Below are 20,080 nucleotides of genomic sequence, written 5' to 3' on the forward strand. Positions count from 1 at the left end.
CAGGAAGCCAGTTGAAGAAGAAGCATTCCATATTTTGTAACGGTGTATAAAATCTAACCTCATTTAGCAACGTAGTTTTGGCCCTGAAACAGTACTGTTTTACCGCTAATAACTTTTGAGCCCTCTACTCGATAGCCGGGATGCCGAGGCATATGAAGAAGCAATTCCTACCCTTGCATTTCCATTATGAACCAGAGCTTAGAAGTCGGTGAGTCAGTGGGAAATAGGGAATTAGAGTCCTTTCATCTACGAGAGAGACAAGATTTGAGAACCCCAGTCCCCGTAACGCAGTGGTTCATAAAACCCATTTCAGAAGGGTTGGGTGTACCCTCTCTAGACTGTAAGCTCCTTGTAGGCAGGGAACGGGTCTTCCAACCCTGTTGTATGGTGCTCCTCCAAGCGCTTAGTACAGTGCTCTGCGGACAAAACGTGCTCAGTAAATACCATCGATTGATCTGAATTGACTCTGGCTCTCAGTCATTTATTGAGCGCTTACTGTGTGCAAGGTGCTGTACTAAGCACTGGGGGGGAATACTCGTGCAGCTCTGATTTGGAGTGGGAAGCAGCCTTAAATCAGAGGTTTGGCCAGCCTCTGTGGCAGTGTCAACACCATCTTGCTGCCCTTCCTGGAGAGTTTTGCTGATTAAGTAAAATAATATATATATATATATATATATATATATATATATATATATGTATCATCAATCATATTTATTGAGCACTTACTGTGTGCAGAGCAGTGTACTAACCGCTTGGGAAGTACAAGTTGGCAACATATAGAGACAGTCCCTACCCAACAGTGGGCTCACAGTCTAAAAGGGGGAGACAGAGAACAAAACCAAACATACTAACAAAAAAAAAAAAAATATATATATATATATATATATATATATATATATCCAGCCCCAATTTCCCCTAAGCTAGGGCCAACTATGTTTCTCTTTGTGCCACCTTGCTGGTGTCATCAGTCAGTCAGGGTTTATGGAGCACTTACTCTGCAGAGAGTACTGTACTAAGCACTGGGAAGAATAGGAAGACACAATCCCTGCCATCAGGGAGTTTTAAATCATGCCCAGGAGACAGACCCTAAAGTAAATTACAGATAGGGAAAGCAACAAAAATGGATACATGAGTGCTGTGGGTAGATGGAATGGGGTGACAACCAAAATGCTTGAGGGGTAAGCAGTAGGGTTTTTTTTTTGTTTGTTTTCAGTGGTATTTGTTAAGTACGTACTGTATGCCAGGCACTGTACTAAATGCAGATAGAAGATAATCGGGTTAGACACAGTCCCTGTCCCACATGGGGCTCACAGTCTGTCAGAGGGAGGGGGATTTAATCCCCATTTTACATACGAGGTAACTGAAACACATAGAAGTTAAAGTGACATGCCCAAAGCCATTCAGCTGAAAAGCAGTAGAATCGGGGTTGGAACCCAGGACTTCTGATTCCCAGGCCCAGCCCCTTTGTACTGGGCCTCACTGTGATATAGAAGAGGGGGAGAGTGGTGGTCTGCCAATGGGAAGGGCGAGGGAGTTCCAGGCGTGAGCAAGAGATTGAGGAGACTCGAGAGTGAGGCGTAGTGACTGGACTGGATTTAGAGGAGTGAATAATAATAATAATGTTGGTATTCGTTAAGTGCTTACTATGTATCAAGCACTGTTCTAAGTGCTGGGGTAGGTACAAGGCAATTAGGTTGTGCTACATGGGGCTCACAGTCTGAATCCCCATTTTACAGATGAGGTAACTGAGGCACAGAGAAGTTAAGTAACTTGCCCAGAGTCACACAGCTGACAAGTGGCGGAGCCGGGATTAGAACCCACGACCTCTGACTCCCAAGTCCGGGCTCTTTCCAGAAGTGGGTGGGCTGGATTGTGGTGGGAGAGGAGTCAACATCAGTAGGGGTGAGAAAGCTGATCGCTTTAAAGCTGACACAGAGGAGTTTCTGCTTGATGTGGAGATCCATTTGCATTTTTGAGTGGGGAGATGTGCACAGAATTATTTTTGTAGAAAAACGACCTCAGCAGTAGAGTGAAGTCTGGACTGGAGAAGGGAGGGGCTGGAAGCAAGGGAGTTCAGCGTAAAATAATCTGGGGGGAGAGGAAAGGGCAGATTCTGGAGATGTGAAAATAGAACTGACCGAATGAATGGGTGAGTTGAAAGAGAGGGATGAGTCTAAGACAATGCCATATAATGCTTGAGACAGGGAGAGTGATGGGAATATCTCCCATCTACTGTGATGGGAATGTCGGAAGAAGGAGAGGTTTTGGGTTGAAAGGCGAAGAGTTCAATTTTGAATATGTTGTTTGAAGTATCAGCAGGAATCCGAATGGAGATGTCCTTGAAGCCTGGAAGAAATTCAGGATTGCAGGTTGGGAGAGAGGTCAGGGCTGAAGAGGTGGATTTGGGAGTCACCTGCATGGAGTGGGAGTTGAAGACCACCTGTAATGTCATACCTGGCCAGCTGTCAAGACAGTTGTTGTCTGACAGTGGACAAGCATTACAGGAAGCAAAAATCAGAGATTTGGTCAGTTTCCCCCTACCCCTGCCCGGTGAAGTTTGACCATTTGTTCGCAGCTGTTCGATAAATCTAGTTGAAGCAGGAGACTTTTCAGGTCATATACTTCCTCTACCTCCTGCCAAGGGCCTCCTTTGCCCTAAATCAATCATACGTATTGAGCGCTTACTGTGTGAAAACCACTGCACTAAGTGCTTGGGAGAGTGTGATATAACAGAGTTGGTAGACACATTCCCTGCCCACAAGGAGCCAACAGTCTAGAGGAGAAAAGAATGTTGACCCCTCCATTACTCCTGATTAGTGAATGTCCTAAAGCCCTCACACCACCTGTGTGTAGAAATCTGTAATTTATTTATTTACTTATTTACATTAATGTCTGTCTCCCCCTCTAGACTGTGAGCTCACTGTGGGCAGGAATGTGTGTTTGTTGTTATATTGTACTCTCCCAAGTGCTTAGCACTTGGTTCCTGACTCAAGGCTTCTGGGCACATCCTGTCTCTGCTCCTGTTTCCACGGGGCTTTTGACAAAAATACCTGAAGACTTAACTCCTGGGCAAGGAGTGGACTGTAGTGGTGGTATTTTGCACGCCATCCTCCCCATAGCCGATTTCCCCTTGAGGCCCGGAGTGTAGCAAAGCAAATAAGCTGGTAGGGCTGCAGCTTATTGTGAAGCGCACAAAGGAGATTCAAGTTTAGATCCCCTCATGGCAACACCACAAGCCATCAGCCACTGTGGTGTTTGCTGCCGATGTCTGCCGGCTGTTTTTCAGGATTCCCGTTGAGCCCGTCCACCATGCGAGACAACCTAGGTGGTTCACGATGGACGCGTTCATCACTGGTGGCGTAGCCCCAGCAGACAGTCCCCTAAACTCTAACCGCTGCCCCCCTGCCCCCTCAAATCCCACCCTAGTGAGACGTGAATTGGACTTTTGGCGGCAAGAACGTGGCTCAGTCCTATGGAGAATCGACGGTCTCTTGATGTCGCTAGGCCTGGAACTCATGCTGTCTTCCCTCATTACTATCATCAGTGTGTACAGTCCATTCTGATGAGGATGAGGAGTGCTTCCAGGAGGACCTAGACTGTGTCATCATGGCAATCCAGCTGAAAGGCAGGCTCGTTTTCTTAGGCCACATCAGTCACGACTTTGAGTCCTGGTCCGAAATCTTAGGTAGAGCAAGCAAACAGCCCTCTTCTTCATTATATAGTTGCAAGCCTTCAGTTGGTCTTCTAGTCTTTAAGCTCACTGTGGGCAGGGAATGTGTCTGTCCGTTCATTCAGTTGTACTTATTGAGGGCTCACTGCGTGTAAAGCACTGTGCTAAGCACTTGGGAGAGTACAATATAACAACAAACACACATTCCTGCCCACAGTGAGCTCACAGTCTAGAGGGGGAGACAGACATTAATGTAAATAGATAAATAAATTACAGATTTCTACATATGTACTTTGGGGATGAGGGGAGGATGGATGAAAGAGCAAGTAAGAGTGGCGCAGAAGGGAGTGGGAGATGAGTAGAGGAGGGCTTCTTGGAGGGGCTGTGCCTTCAATAAGGTTTTGAAGTGGGAGAGAGCGATTATCTGATATGAGGAGGGAGGATGTTTCGTGTCAAAGGTAGGATGTGGGTGAGAGGTCAGCGGTGAGATAGACGAGTTGGAGATACAATGAGATGGTTAGCATTAGAGGAACGCAGTTTGTGGCTTGGGTTGGAGTGGGAGAGTAGCGAGGTAGCAGAATGGAGTATGGACTAGGGTGGGGAGAGAGAGGAGGTAGGGAGGTCTTCAAGGAGGCTGATGCAGTGTAATCAAAGCAGGACAGGATAAATGCTTGCCTTAATGTAGTAGCAGTTTGGTCAGAGAGGAAGGGCAGATTTTGGCGATGTTGTGAAGGTAGAACTGACAGGATTTAGTGATGGCTTGAATACGTGGGTGGAACAAGAGAGAGGAGGCAGGGGTAATGCCAAGGTTACGGGTTTGTGACACAGGAAGGATGGTGGTGCCTTCAACAGCAGTGGGAAAGCGAGCAGGAAGACGTTGTCTACCAACACTGTTGTAATGTGGTCTCCCGAGCACTTAATATAGTGCTCTACACACAGTCAGCCCTCAACAAAAACCATTGATTGATCAGTTTTTCTCAAACACCGTGTTCCAGCTACCAGAAAAACCTAAAACCACATGGATGTGCCTATCACTGGCCTCTAATATGTGATTGTAAAGTGGCTTGAGAGACAGGGTGATCATGTATTTTGGGAGAGAAACAAGCAGGTTGTCTGACCCTCATCATGTGGCCAGCTGAATGAGATCTGACTTAGCCATTATAAGGCACCTCTGAAGAAGCCCCTCCTGTGAGCTTTGGCTGTGGATACCACCAGTCATAAGCCAGCTTTCTGAATGGATTGGGCCCTCGATTCATTCTCATCTCAAAACCGTGCTGTTCTGGAGACCAAAATGGCCATTATTCAAGGAGGCCAAAGTCAACACGGCTGTAATCATTTGGCTCTTGCCCAGCGAAAGCACCAAGAGCAGTCCGGTGACAAAGGCAGTGGGGCCAAGCAGCTGCCGGTGACCTTGCATTATCAACACCGAGTAAGTATCGACAACAGGAACCCCGCCGAGGCGGGAGAAACAAAACAAGTGACCTACTAGCACACCCTGGAGCTGCCACAGGCCTGATTGCCAGATGAAGAAGGGGTGGATGGCGAAACCTGGCAAAAGCTGCAGGCAACAGTGGTCACTCGGGACAACAAGTTTTCCAGATGAGGTAGTTGAGGCCCAGAGAAGTTAAGTGACTTGCTCAAGGTCACACCGCAGACAAGTGGCGAAGCTGGGATCAGAACCCGGGTCCTTCTGACTCTCACGCCCATGTTCTCTCTACTAGGCCACATGGCTCCTAAAATGTGCTAAAAAAAATTCCGTCTGGGCAGTGTGCTTTGACAAAATGCTGTGATGGGTGACAAAATACTGACCCGGCCAAGGTGTCGTTTGGAAAGCAGAACATCAGCCTTGGAAAGAGAGGGGAGTAGGCTCAATGGCAAAGATCAACATCTACCACGCTGTGGTCATCTCAGCATTGTTGCGTGGCTTTGAGGAGTGTACAACATACCGTAACATATAAAATCACTCAACCGATATCATTTGAGCTGACTGAGGTGGATCACCGGCATCCAGTGGCAAGATTGCAGCTCAGAAAGGGAGATTCTGCTGCAGGGTGGAGTCATAGGGATGATGAAAGCTCAGCTGTGATGGTATGGTCACCCACAGTGACTGTATGGTAGAATAATAATGATGAGCCCACTGTTGGGTAGGGACTGTCTCTATATGTTGCCAATTTGTACTTCCCAAGCGCTTAGTACAGTGCTCTGCACATAGTAAGCGCTCAATAAATATGATTGATGATGATGATGATGATGATGATGATGATGATGATGGTACTTGTTAAGCGCTTACTATGTGCCAGTCACTTTTCCAAGTGCCGGGATATATACAGGTTGATCAGGTTGGACACCGTCCGTGGCCCACATGGAGTTCATACTCTTAATCCCCATTTTACAGATGAGGGAACTGAGGCACAGAGACATTAAGTGACTTATCCAAGGTCACACAACAGACTTGTGGTGGAGGTGGGATTAGAACCCAGGTCCTTCTGACTCCCACGGTTGTTCTGTATTCACTAAGCCATGCTGCCTTTAAGGAGAGCTCAGAGCTGGGCATGATCCAAAATGGCTAGAGGAAATGGTACAAGGAGGTACTTTACTGAAGGCTTCCCTCAGGGTGTGCTCCTTTTCTGGAGAGCTCAGTGGCCCAAGACAATTTCTTCTAGTATCAAATCTCCAATTCTTCCATTCAGATTTTTGGGAACCAGTGCACTGTCAAGGGAAAACACGCTAGGAGACAGGTGGTTTCAAGTGATGTGGGGCAACTCGTTGTGAGCGGGGATTGTCTCTCTTCATTGCTGTATTGTACTTTCCAAGTGCTTAGTACAGAGCTCTGCACACAGTAAGCACTCAATAAATACGACTGAATGAATGAATGAACCCTTGCTGACCCAGTCTAGGGGGATGAAGAGTCCAGTACATTTTGGTGGGGCAAAGTCTGCACCTCTTGGGAATTGGGGATATCCCAGGAGAGATTTCAGAGTCAATTTATTATTTTTATTCATCATTAAAGACTCATTATTTGATGTTTGTCCCTCTTCAGGTGATGTAGAACTTAAAAGACTAGAGGAGACTTCATTTCACACGCAATACACATAGGTTGGCCTCTCTACTTTGAAAATGGCAGAACACCATGTTGACAGTTGTGTGGCTTAGGAAGCTATGGCCTGATTTTGTTCGCTAGCCTGTTCTCAAATAGAAATCCAAAGAAGATCATTGAATCATTTCTGTCAAAAGATTTTAATTATTAAGAGGTTACTAACCATAGGTTTTTTTTTGAAAACGATAAATTATAAAGAAGAAAAAAAGAAGTGAACATCTGTAAGCTCTTTGTAGGCAGGGAATGTGTCTTATTGTTATATTGTATTCTCCCAATTAGTACAGTGTTTTGCACTCAGTAAGTGCTCAATAAATACGGTCAATTGAATGAATGAATGCTTAACATCACCGGTTTGTTGCTTTGCCTTTAAGCACGTTGTAAAAGTCTTGTAGAATCTTCCGAAAATTGATCTTAGTCTTAAATGCTTTGTCAAGAGCATCAGATATGTGGTGTGAATGGGTTCTTCACCTCTGTCTTTTCTGTCCTGACATTAAAATTGAAATTCTAAAACCTTTAGCATTCAGTAGTTGTGTTTCTCTTTATTGTATTTGTTCTGTTTGTTGTATTTCACCACGATTATTTTCTAAGTGTTCTTGTAAAATTATGATTTGCCAGAAGAGGGTGTCAGGTTATGTAGTTTCTTACACAACCAGGACTCTGGTTTAGTTTATCTAATAATTAGTCTATGGTAGGTCTTAAGTCTACCAAGTGTATAGAGGACTAATGATTTAACATCTGAAAAATATATATTTAGGTGGAGATGGTTATTTTAGAGCACACAATTATCTATTTGAAGTTGCATTACTAGGTGGGGATTTTCCCCTGCAAGTTAATATTAACATCGTTTTTTCCGCAAAGCATTTCTAATGATATACCTTGAGTCTTTTCTGATAGTTTGTCATTTTTGTTTTCTCTTTCGTATTTCAGCATACTAATGACTTTGCCCTGTACACGGAAGCTATTAAGTTTTTTAATCACCCAGAAAGCATGGTTAGAATTGCAGTAAGAACTATAACCTTAAACGTCTATAAAGGTAAGTGTTTCTCCAATTCATCTCCACAGTACTTAGTTTCTGACCCAAGTCCCATACTTCTTTTCCAGTCACTCTCTGGAAGGTAACTATTAGCTTATTTCAAGGCTAGTGTATTGACCAGATACCCAGGAAAAGGTTACTTGTATCGATCGTTTGTGATTATTACAGATTCATAAAGCTACTCTGTAATATACAGTGCAGGAGTATCTGAAATGTGTAAATCTAATGCTTGCACCTTGTTGTTTATTAATCCGTGTATTTCACATAATGCAATTTTTAAAAATTCAGCATTTAGAATTCGTAGTGGGTATATGGCTACAATGAAGTTATTTCTGAAATAACTTAGCTTCATTGCTGGATTTTCTTGACTATGTAGCTTCCTCTAATTCGAAACTGGTCCCTGATTTCTGTGTTCCAGATATTCATAGCCACTAGAGGGAAGCAGAATATCGTACTAGTGGATTTATGTTGTTTTATCCTAATAGAGTAGTCTGGTATATCAGGATGGGCGTCTAACATGTTGAACCTCAATGCAGGAGAAGAAACAGCATAGAACACAACATCAGAATGTGTTACCAACAAGCGCTCCGTACACACCGGCTTCAGCCGTGAGGTTGCAAGGATTACAGTCCATATTTGGGAAGTCCTTTGAGATTTTTGCCTTGAAAGGCCTGGCCTCGATGTTGTCCAATAGTCAGGGGAGAAGGTCACATGAAGACCCATGACAGGACTGACTCCGGGCTAAAATCTGAACAGTGTGAGCGTTGTTTCGGTGCCCTTGCTAGGATGTCGGTTAAAAAGTTGCAGTAAAACACATCATCAGTTTTTAAGGATTACAATGCACGTTTTTAAGGATTACAGTGCACTTTCATAAAGATGCAAATGCAAGCAAAAACCAAAAGTTGAGGACAATGAAATGACTCGGATTTCCATTAAAAATGCATTTCAGCTCCAAATGTGTTTAATGCTGAACTTAGAGGATGTGGAAATCTTCCCCTACGTGATGCACACCAAGAAAAAAAGCCACATTGTTCTGATCGCAAAGCCACTGAGACGGCCCCTTGTTTTAAGTTACCTTATGGCGCCGGCATTTATGCCATCAACTGTTACAAGTGCTCTCTATGCTGATTGAGCGTCAGTTGATGGGGTGGCGGTGGGTGTTCATTACTTATCAAGTCCCGGCATGTAGTTACACAACACTAGTTTGCACGGGTTTCTTTCAGCGGCCACCACGATTTATGGGCTTTAAGCTTGAACTAAAATTTCGATTTAGGCACCCCTTAATCTCACGGTGGTCACGGGGTGAGAGGAGGTCTTGGTTACAGCAACATCTCCGTCAGAGAATGTAAACCAACCGGCAGATACTGGTCATGCCCCTTACCTAGTTTTGCATGTCTGACTGTAAGCCCATTTCTTCACAATTATCTTATCTTTCCCATTATGAGGCTAGTTGGTTAAGACTCCCTTCCTTTTCCTCTCCTCCTCCCACCCCCATTTTTCCTTCTTTCCTTCTTTCCCACCCATTTTAAAAATCGGGAGCAATTTTGTTTGAGGTTAAGCATTGTTAATTGTTAATGATGCGATTCTTGCTGCCAAAAGTTTTGAGCATCGCATGTGAGAAAATTATTTAAGCGAACATTTAAACCAAACGTTGGCTCAATTCTAGGCGTGTAAAGTTTCTTCCTCTGTCAGAGAAAAATGAAGGGTGTTTTGTGATCCAAATTAAAGCTTGCTTAGAATGTTGAATTTTGGGGTTTCCAATAGCTGACTTAGAATAAAGAAAATCATAGCCGAGGTTTCGTGATTCTCTTGCTGTCCATTTGCACTTGTTCTCTTCTAACCTGTGTCTTTAAGTTTAGATGCTTCCTGCCTTAGCTATTTAACCTTTTGGGCGGATCTCTCCATCCCAGTTCCTAATCCTGTTAACTGTTGTCTGTTTTTGCCCTTCCTTCAATGATGATTCCTGTGTTCCTTATTGCAGTGTCATGTAAGTTATTGACCCCTCTTCACTTTCAGCATTATTGCTTTATTTTTATGTGTAAATAGAGAATGTGCTTGATGATGATCTAGTTTTCTGCATTTGTTTAGCCCAATTTTGATGTAGAGACAGATTTATAAATAGTTTACACCGATAATATCCAATGAGGTTAATTTATCATGCCCATGTAAAGATATCACATGAACTGCCTCCAGAGAGACATTTCATGAGCAGGAGAGGTATTTGTAGGAAAAATTCAGAATAAAATGATAAAGCTCTTTGCCTTGGAAAAAAATTTTGGACGCTTGGAATTTTCTTCTCTTCTGTAAATCTTTTTAGTGGATAACCAGCCTATGCTTCACTACATCCGAGATAAAACCGCCGTCCCTTACTTCTCCAATTTGGTCTGGTTTATCGGGAGCCACGTGATAGAACTTGATGACTGCGTGCAGACAGACGAAGAGTAAGTAGACTTTTTCATGTGGTCCTTGTTAGGGGAAAAGTGCCACTAGGCTGGGAAGAAATAAGATACCCTGGATTCTTCATGGCCCCATTTCCATTCAGTGAAAAACAAGTCTGGTAAATTAGCTGACCTGCTGTCTCCTTCCCAGCCTCTACAGGCAACCACAACATTAGATTTTCCTAAAAATAAAAGAGTGAGGAAATAGCTTTATGCCCCATCCCTTAGATACTCGTGAAGAGTACAGTTTTAAGGGGCGATGCAGATTTGGCATTCTAGGCAATCTCAGGAATTTAACCTTTAGACAGCATACACCCGTCAAACAAATGGAGTGCCTTGCTGACAGGCAGATCAGCTGCATAACTGGTTTTCACAGAAGAGGCCTCTTGTTGGAGGGGAAAGGGTGTTCATTCATCGTTGGAGATGACTGTGAACTTGGCGGCGATTGATGGGAGGGAAGAGACGGCTTTAATGCCAGCTCTCCTCTCCATGTCAATTCCAGCATTTTAACGACACTAGATTTATGGCTCTCTCCAACCCTGGATCTTGGGAGCTGAGAAATTGTGCCTCACTGGCTGGTGGCCACTGTTGTGAAATAACTTCCACAGCTAGCCGGGAGCCGGTCTTTGTTTGCACTTATTGTACCTTTTTTAATTGTCAGTGTTTACTTGAAAACCTCTCAGGATAGTGGCTGGGATTCTGTAGCTTCTGAAAGCCGTTGCATAAAACCTCCTGGGACATCAGCATTGTTTGCCGTGGCAGGCAGTGCATAATCCCTGGGAGATGTTTATTCCCTGTCGTTGGGGGCCAAGTTTTGCAAAATTGGAGGAGACAATTTGGGCATCTCTTCTATAGCGGCCAGCCTGAGACCCAGATGGCAGTCTACTAAAATAGGCAGAACTCAATGTCCTCAATCTAATGTAGTATCGGTTTGGGGTAAGGGAGCTAGGAAGAACTCAAGACTGAAATCACTCCTTCTCTTTTGCAGACACAGAAATAGGGGAAAGCTGAGTGATCTGGTAGCAGAGCATCTTGACCACCTGCATTACCTCAATGACATCCTTATCATTAATTGTGAATTTTTAAATGATGTCCTCACGGACCACTTGCTCAATAGGCTCTTCCTCCCCCTCTATGTGTATTCTTTAGTCAACCAAGACAAGGTGAGTTGGGGTTGGCTGGGACGCGATGACTCACCTATGCAAGGGAAGACGAAAAAATAAATGGCCGAGTTGGAAAGAGTAGCCCTTTTGGTTTTTGTTCGAGTGTAAAAGCAGAGGTTTAGGAGAGGCTCCTTTCCAAGTTCAGAATCCATTTCCATTCAGAGAGCATTAAGAAATGAGCAGAAACCATCAATAAGGGCTTTAGCAATAAAGGCCAGGGTCTTCATTTGGGAACCCAGAATCAACCTGGGTCTTGAGGAACTAGACATGGCCGCTGCCCCTCGGGCGGATTCAAATCTGAGTATTTGGGAAGGTACAAAAGAACTCAAAAGATCTGATCCCTGCCCTCAAGGAGCTTAGAATCTGGTCGGGGACGGGGACTGTGTGGGGGCGGAGAAGGGGATGGACTCTGAAATAAAATTATGACTGGGCAGAAGTAATAGAGCACAGAGATATATATGTTTGTACTACGAGTGGGGGTGGTACTCAAGTGCTTAGGTGGTATGGAAGAACTGAAGTGGGAGTTGTGGGGAGATGAGAAATGAAATTGGGGAAGGCCCAGTCTTCTGAGGAGATGCGGTTTTAGAAGGTCATTTCCTTCTTAGCATTGTGAGAAGTGATTCAAGAACACGAAGGGGTAGAAGGAGAAGAGGAAGGCTTCATGGAGTCTAGCTGCAAGTATGGATAATAAAAATTGTGGTATTTGTTAAGAGTTTACTATGCACCAGGCACCGTACTAAGCCCTGGGGAGCATACAAGCAAATCGGGTTGGACGGTCCCTGTCCCGCATAGGGCTTGCAGTCTTAATCCCCATTTTACAGACGAGGTAACTGAGGCACAGAGAAGTGAAGTGACTTGCCCGAGGCCTCACGGCAGACAAGTGGAGGGGTTGGGATTAGATCCCATGGCCATCTTAGTCCCAGGCCCTTGCTCTATCCACTATGCCATGCTGCTTCTCTCCTCCCTCATCTCTCACCCCTTCTTACCCTTAGGAAATATATCCCTGTCTGACCTTTTGGGGCAGGTGGTAAAACAGACCTAAGCAAGCCCCGAGAGAATCCATGTGAAGCCAATTTGAAATAAAATATCTACACTTTCCACTTTAATCCTTTAGTCTCATTCTAGAGAACAGATTTTGGAAATTGCCTTCCGGGAGAAGGGTTAACACAGAGGTTCTTTCAAGTGAGCCTAAGTTCCACATCTCTTGGAAATTAACATTTGAGGGAATTTAAGCAGTGAAAGTGAAATCTGTGCTCTCTGTTGTAAGATGTAAATCCACGATTAATTAAAAAAGGATTTAAGATAAATTAATAAACAATGTGTAATGGAATTATGCTGATAGTTTCTGAAGAGCAGTTTCTGAGTTAATGGAAGCTATGTGGAAGAAGCAATCTAAATCAAATGAAGCATTTGGAATTCTTCAGTTTAAAGAAACACCTTTTCTCTTTATTAATAGTAACAGCTTAGTTTTCCGTTTTGGAGTGGGTTTGAAATTTCTCTTCTTTTCCTCTGCTCCATAGGGTGGAGAACGTCCAAAAATAAGTCTCCAGGTTTCTCTCTACCTTCTGTCCCAGGTATGTGTCAACTTGGGCCTCAGCAGCCCTCAAAGTTTATTTTTCAGCAGTGGTATTTCAAGAATTGGCCTCAGCGATTTCTCACTGGCTTTGTGCTGCACTTCAAATAAGCAGTCACTTTATGTCTTCTCTTGTTCTCCTTCCTCCTTCCCCCTTTTAAAAGTAAAATAACCTTGTAAATTTGCATTTACGGTGACGAATTGGTGGGTTCTGTACTTTTTTTGTGGTGGTGAAAAAAGTTTAAAGTGGGGATGATAAAAAGCCCCGAACTTTCTAGTTGTTCGCCTTTTAATAATGAAAATAATAATAATAATAATAATGGCATTCATTAAGCACTTACTATGTGCAAAGCAGTCTGTTTTTTTTGAACTGTGAATTTCATAAATCCTTCTTATGAAATTTAAAAATAGTCCAGTGACTTTAAAACATGGAGTTATATGCTTAGGAACCTTGGAAACAACAGCCTTTATTTAGCCAAGTTCTCATCATGAATCTATTTTTATTGCTTTTATTGAATTGTAGCTCTCAGATAAGAACAGTTTTCTGTTCAGAATTTTTTTGGTGGCTCCCACTCCATTCCCATGTTCCCACTCAGCTAGCTCCCCATTAGAAGTCTACACTTTTTTTCCTTAAATAAAGTGTTTTTGCTCCACAGTCCTTCCACAGTTACAGGAAGAGAACCTTTCATGGTAGTATATTTGCACAATACTTAATATTTTAAGGAATAATCCAGACCAATCAATGGTATTTATTAAGTGCTTACTGTGTGCAGAGCACTGTATTAAGGTCTTGATTGTAAGTTCATTTTGGGTAGGGAATGTGCCTATTGTGCCTATATTGTGCTCTCCCAAAACACTTAGTACCATCCTCTGCACACAGCAAGCGCTCAAAAAATACAATTGACTGACTCTTAGGAGAGCATTCTTAAATCTTAACTCATATCACTTTATTGCTCAAGTGTCCAAACGTTTGGCTGTATTTCGGCTTCATTTCTGGAGGTCACAAAGTCATTTCTTCGGTTTGGAAGGGGGTTTGGCTGAAGTGAAGTTTTTAAAGTCATCTCTTTAATCATTTGTTTCAGTGAGATCTGGGAATGGGAACAGGGTAAGCATGAAATCCTCATCCTAACTAGATGGGTAGCTTCTTCCCTGGGCTTGTCTTATTGCAGGACCTCTCCATTTTGTTGTTGTTGTTGTTTATATATGTACTCAGCATGAATGCAAGTCTGTCGTAGCATTCTTTTTCGGCTAATTGCTACGTGGCCCATGTACTGCAGTTTTATGTATTGTGGACATTTGGCAGGAAATTTGTGCAGATTAGATACATGGCAGAAAGCATCTTCAGCACTTTTGCAGCTCTTGGAGCATTGCAAGTGTTGGCATGGGAGCGGGCGAGAGAGAGGGAGAGAGAGGGAGAGAAAGAAGAGAAGAGAAAGAGAAAGAAACCAGAGGAGCCAACGCCAAAACAGTCATTCTGGGTTCTTGCAAGGTTTGGAGGAGAGTGGAGGAAGATTCATTTTGTTTTTCAGGTTTGGGGAAGGAAGATAAAGTTGCCAGAGAGGTGAGAATAGGTCTAGGTGAGCATTTCATCAGAGGCAGTTGCAATCTTTTCCTCAGCTGTGTGCCTTTGGGCAAGTCACTTAACTTCTCTGTGCCTCAGTTCCCTCATCTGTAAAATGGGGATGAAGACTGTGAGCCCCCTGTGGGACAACCTGATCACCTTGTAACCTCCCCAGCGCTTAGAACAGTGCTTTGCACATAGTAAACGCTTAATAAATGCCATTATTATTATTATTATTTACTATTTCATTAAGAAGTCTTTATGAATTCAGGGAGTTCTTCCTAACCTGTGGTGTTTGTTTTCTGGGTGGAAGATGGCAGTAACTCTGCCCTTTTGCTCTCAACCCTAGTCCAGTCAGGAATTGTATTTAGAAAAGGGGGATTCCTTTTTTCTCTTATTATTTAAACAAAATAGGAGATTTGCAGTGGATAATGATAAGGTGGGAAACCATGGATAAGATTTAAGTAATTTCAAAATTGGGTGGTAGGAAAGTATGGCTGCTTATTTGCTCCTAATTTCTACATCTGAACCCCCACTCTCCAAGGTCACCAAGGACTTCCTTCTTCCCAAATGTAATGGGTTGCATTCTATCCCAATTCTCCTTGACCTCTTGACTTCAACACTGTTAACCAGTCCGTTACTGGTTACCCTTTCCAAGCTTGGTTTTCCTGACCCAGTAAGCCCCCTCCTACTTTTCCTATTACTTCTCTGGTTACTTCCTCCTGTGCCTTTTTTGCCGACTCTCCTCCTACCTCTTACCCACCCCTAATCATGGGTGTCCCTTAATGCTCTCCTCCAAGTCCCCTACTTTTCTCACTTTACGCTCACTGTCTTGGGGAGCCCATCTGCTCCCATGAGTTCAGCCCAGCATCTTGCTTCCTTTGCAGTTTGACATTTCTTCTTTCATCCAGGACAACTCCACCTGGATATCCCACCGGCACCTCAAGCTCTATTTGCCTTAAATCCACTCCTCCCAACTTCCCCATCATGGCTCAGAACCGCTCTATCCCCAGAAACCTGAAACCTTGATGTTGTTCTCAACTCCTGGCTGCCTTTCGGTTCTCATTTTCAGAGCGACACTAAATTCTACCAGTTTTTCTTCCACAAAATTTTCTCAAGCTGCCCCTTCTGTGTCCAGGTGCTTGACTTGACTGGACTACTGTATTCCCGGTCGCCCTCACTCTAGTTTCTCCAGTTCACACTTCACTCTGCTGCGTGGATCATTATTCTAATACTTGGTGCAACGTACATCTCCCCAGTTTCTCAAAACCTTCTGATTGAGTGTTCCTTTCCACACCAAGCAGAAATTCCTGACTGGGGACTTCAAGGCAATCAGTCAATCAATCAATTAATTCTATTTATTGAGTGCTTACTGTGTTCAGAGTATTGTACTAAGTGCTTGGAGGAGTACAGTATAATAGAGTTCGTGGACACGTTCTCTGTCCACAACAACCTTACAGTCTAGAGTCAGACAGACATTAATACAAATGAATAAATTATGGATATGTACGTAAGTGCTGTGGGGCTGAGGGAGGGCTGAATAAAGGGTGAAAATCCAAGTGCACCCCATCAGCCTTCTCCCTCTTCTCAGCGCTCTTCTCTCACTAAACTCCCGCTTGCACTCTTTGTTTTTCCCCAAATAATTTTTCATTATGCCATGTTCTCAACTCTCCCTCCTCCGATACCGTTCTCTCACTCTTTCTCCCGCCTGGAACTGCCTTCCTTTATAAATTCTCCAGACCACAGTTTTCCCCGTCTTCACAGCCTTCCTGAAGACTCACCTCCTCTTAGAATCATTCCCCAATTAAGCTCCACCTCTCCAAATCACCTCCATTCAGCAGATGCCCCTTGTCTTGTCTCGTCTTATGCCCTCGAGTCGTTTCCAACCCAGAGCAACACCACGGACACCTCTCTCCCAGAACGCCGCTCTCTCCATCTGCGATCATCCTGGTAGTGTATCCATAGAGTTTTCTTGGTAAAAATCCGGAAGTGGTTTACCATTGCCGCCTTCCGCGCAGCAAACTCGAGTCTCCGCCCTCGACTCTCTCCCGTGCCGCTGCTGCCCTGCATGGCTGAGTTTTGACTTGGAACAGATTGCCTTCCACTCGCTAGCCACTGCCTAAGCTAGGAATGGCATGGCTAGGGCTCTGCTTGATTCTCCCTCCCGTAGCCGAGACGCGTTAGAGTACTGGAAACTCTCCAGGTGTGACCCTAGGAGGGGAGATTCCCCCTTAATACTTGTTTATTCACCTACCTTAGCACTTAGGCACGTTCTCGACTTGAGTTAACTTACACTTATTTTTCCATTTATCCTTCCATACTTTTATCAGCATCTGTAGCATTGTTTCTCCTATTAACGATTTGCATCATCAGTCATCCCATACAGTCCTAAGCTCCCTGAAGGCAGGAACCATGTCTTTGACTTTTTTTCTCTCGAGGGATTAATATAGAGTTTTGCACACAGTGGGTCCTCAGTGGATAGTCACTTCTCTGACTTGTGGGGAGAGTGAAAAGTCATCTAAAATTTAATGTAAACACATTTCAATGATTCACTGAAATAGCTAAGCTGTAGCTCATCCGATCACCAGATCAGGATCAGCTGCCCATCGGTTCCTCTCCTCTGCCCAACTGAGGAGAGCTGAGCTGATGAGAGCAACGTCATCCGTCTCTTATCTCAACTCTGGCTTTGTTTTCTGGGCTACTGCTGAGACCAGATAAATCTGAGACTCAGACCTTCCCCTCAGATATTGGGATAGGAGGTGGGCTAACAGCTGTGGGGGCTGCTCCAATTAATGATGATAATAATACTAATGAAAATAGTGGTATTTTAAGTGCTTACTTAAGAAGAGAAACAGCATGGCTTAGTTGAAAGAGGCTGAGACTGGGAATCAGAGGACTAGTGTTCTAATTTCATCTCTGCCACTTACCTGCTGTGTGACCTTGGGCAAGTCACTTCATTTCTCTGTGCCTCTGTTCCCTCATCTGCAAAATCGGGAGTCAGTACCTGCTCTCCCTCCTACTTAGGCTGTGAGCCCCATGTGGAACCTAATTATCTTGTACCTATCACAGCTCTTAGTACAGTGCTTTGCCCATTAACAAATTAGAGAAATGAGCGGATCCTCGATCGCAATGAGAGTGAAAAGCAACTAGGAGAAGGCATCACTTTTCGAGGAAATTAGTTTCTTTTCTGCCTCCCAAGTTTACTACTCTCTCTCGAGACTGTCCACTTTCTTTAGCTTAGCTTTCTTAACCCAGATGAAACATATGTCGATGAAGTCAGAGGAGCACATCCCAAGAGATGAAGTCTACTGTAACTGAAAGGTAACAGTTAAATGATAATAATAATAACAAAGTTAACAAATACCACAGTTATTATCATTGTCATTATTATTACTCTGTATCAAGCACAGTTCTAAGCACTGGCTGGGTTAGATACAAGTTAATCAGGTAGGACCCAGTCCCTGTTCCACTCGGAGCTCACAGCCTAGGTGAGAGGGAGAATAGGTATTCATTCAGTTGTATTTATCGAGCCCTTTCTGTGTACAAAGCACTGACTGTACTAAGTGCTTGGGAGAGCACAGTATAACAATAAACAGACACGTTCCCTGCTTACAATGAGCTTACAGTCTAGATATATCGGATCCTCCTTTCACATATGAGGAAACTGAGGCACAGGGAAGGTATGCAATATGTCCAAGGTTATCCAGCAGTCAAGTAGCAGAGTCAAAATTAGAACCCAGGTCCTCTGACTCGCAGGCCCAGGGTCTTTCCACTAGGCAACACTGCTCCTCTGCTCTCTAAATAGCCTCCTTCGCTCTAGTGGATAGGGCTGTGATAGGGCAGCCTTCTTTCCTAATAATAATTATGGTATTTGTTAAGCGGTTACTGTGTGCCAGGCGTTGTTCTAAGTGCTGGGATGGATATAGGCAAACCAGGTTGGCCACATTGGGGCTCACGGTCTCAATCCGCATTTTACAGATGAAGTAACTGAGACCCAGAGAAGTGACTCGATTTGCCCAAAGTCACACAGAGCAAGGGGTGGAGCAGAGACTCCTGTCTTTCTGAGTCATGAGACTTTCCAACTCCCAGGCCCGTTGCTTTGGAATTACCAAGGAGCGGGAAGCACCCATACCGTTTCCACCTCTGCTGGGGTGGAGAAACTGCTCTGAAGCATCCAGCTGTGTCACCTTCTCACGTCAACACGTGTTCCAACTGACATTCGGACTGCCGCATCTTAATGTGAATTGAGTTAATGTGTCGAGGCGTGACAAATTGATGTAATGTGAACTACTCTGTTACATATTCAGTTCATCCGTAACATGTTCAGTAGGTGTTTTGGGAGAGCGGTATTAGGAAATTCGGGACCCTGCTTGACTGTTTGGATAAAACGTGCTCTGATCTTAGGGCAGACATTTATTTGGATGTACATAGACTCAGTCTGTGAGCTCCATGTGGGCCAAAGACAGTGTTTTGTTGTCAGTCTCCCACCTTAATAATAATAATAATGATGGCATTTATTAAGCGCTTACTATGTGCAGAGCACTGTTCTAACCTTCTAGACTGTGAGCCCATTGTTGGGTAGGGATTGTCTCTGTTTCTGAATTGTACTTTCCAAGTGCTTAATATAGTGCTCTGCACACAGTAAGTGCTCAGAAAATACCATTGAATGAATGTCCGGAAGGAGCATGGAGTAGTGGATAGAGCAGGGACCTTGGAGTCAGAAAGTCATGGGTTCTAATGTCGGCCCTGCCCCTTGTCTGTTGTGTGACCCTGGGCAAGTCACTTAACTTCTCTGTGGCTCAGTTACCTTTTCTGTAAAAAGGGGATTAAAAGTGTGAGCCCCATGTGGGACAACCTGATTAACTTGTATTTACCCCTGCACTTAGAACAGTGCTTGACACAAAGTAAGCACTTAACAAATGCCATCATTATTATTATTATTATCATTATTATTATCATTATTATCATTTAGCTGCTACCTTTCAGCTACAGTAGACTTTGTCTCTTGGGATGTGCTCCTCTGACTTCATCGACATATGTTTCATCTGGGTTAAGAAATCTAAGCTAAAGAAAGCGGACAGTCTCAAGAGAGTGAGTAATAAACTCGGGAGGCAGAAAAGAAACTAATTTCCTCGTGAAGCGATGCCTTCTCCTGGTTGCTTTTCACTCTCATTGCCATCGAGGATCCGCTCATTTCTCTAATGAGAATTGCTGTATTTCACCGTATGCTATTGATCGATCTTATTGATCGAGGGATACCCATTTCTTTGTCAAAGGGTATGAACAAACCTTGTATTGTAAGTGAATACTTTCTTTTCTTTCTTTTAATAGGTTTTTCTAATTATACACTATGCGCCCCTGGTAAACTCACTGGCTGAGGTCATTCTGAATGGGGATCTCTCAGTGTTTTCATCCAAGATTGAACAGGATGTTCAGAAGAGTTCTGTAAGTAATTTACTGTGGGAATGCATCTTGATAAGAGAACAGTCCATTGGGTTTTTTTGTTATTGTCAAGCCAGATATCAGTTTTCTGTTGTTGTCATAA

The 20,080-nt window shown here is 43.7% G+C and overlaps 1 protein-coding gene across 8 annotated transcripts in view; it reads left to right on the top strand.

Annotated features, from left to right (window-relative positions):
• CLEC16A (C-type lectin domain containing 16A) overlaps positions 1 to 20,080 on the top strand; it is a 257,225-nt gene that overhangs the window by 29,237 nt on the left and 207,908 nt on the right. For 6 of the 8 annotated variants that reach the window (XM_038762218.1, XM_038762220.1, XM_038762222.1 and 3 more), the window contains exons 5-10: positions 7,695 to 7,800; positions 9,782 to 9,787; positions 10,118 to 10,241; positions 11,227 to 11,401; positions 12,922 to 12,975; positions 19,867 to 19,980. In XM_038762218.1, the coding sequence (XP_038618146.1) occupies positions 7,695 to 7,800; positions 9,782 to 9,787; positions 10,118 to 10,241; positions 11,227 to 11,401; positions 12,922 to 12,975; positions 19,867 to 19,980 (579 nt within the window). The remainder of the gene's footprint in view (positions 1 to 7,694; positions 7,801 to 9,781; positions 9,788 to 10,117; positions 10,242 to 11,226; positions 11,402 to 12,921; positions 12,976 to 19,866; positions 19,981 to 20,080) is intronic. The other 2 variants (XM_038762219.1, XM_038762223.1) reach the window with 1 other exon arrangement.

Source organism: Tachyglossus aculeatus, chromosome 21 (genome assembly GCF_015852505.1).
Source record: "Tachyglossus aculeatus isolate mTacAcu1 chromosome 21, mTacAcu1.pri, whole genome shotgun sequence".
Taxonomy (NCBI): Eukaryota; Metazoa; Chordata; class Mammalia; order Monotremata; family Tachyglossidae; genus Tachyglossus; species Tachyglossus aculeatus.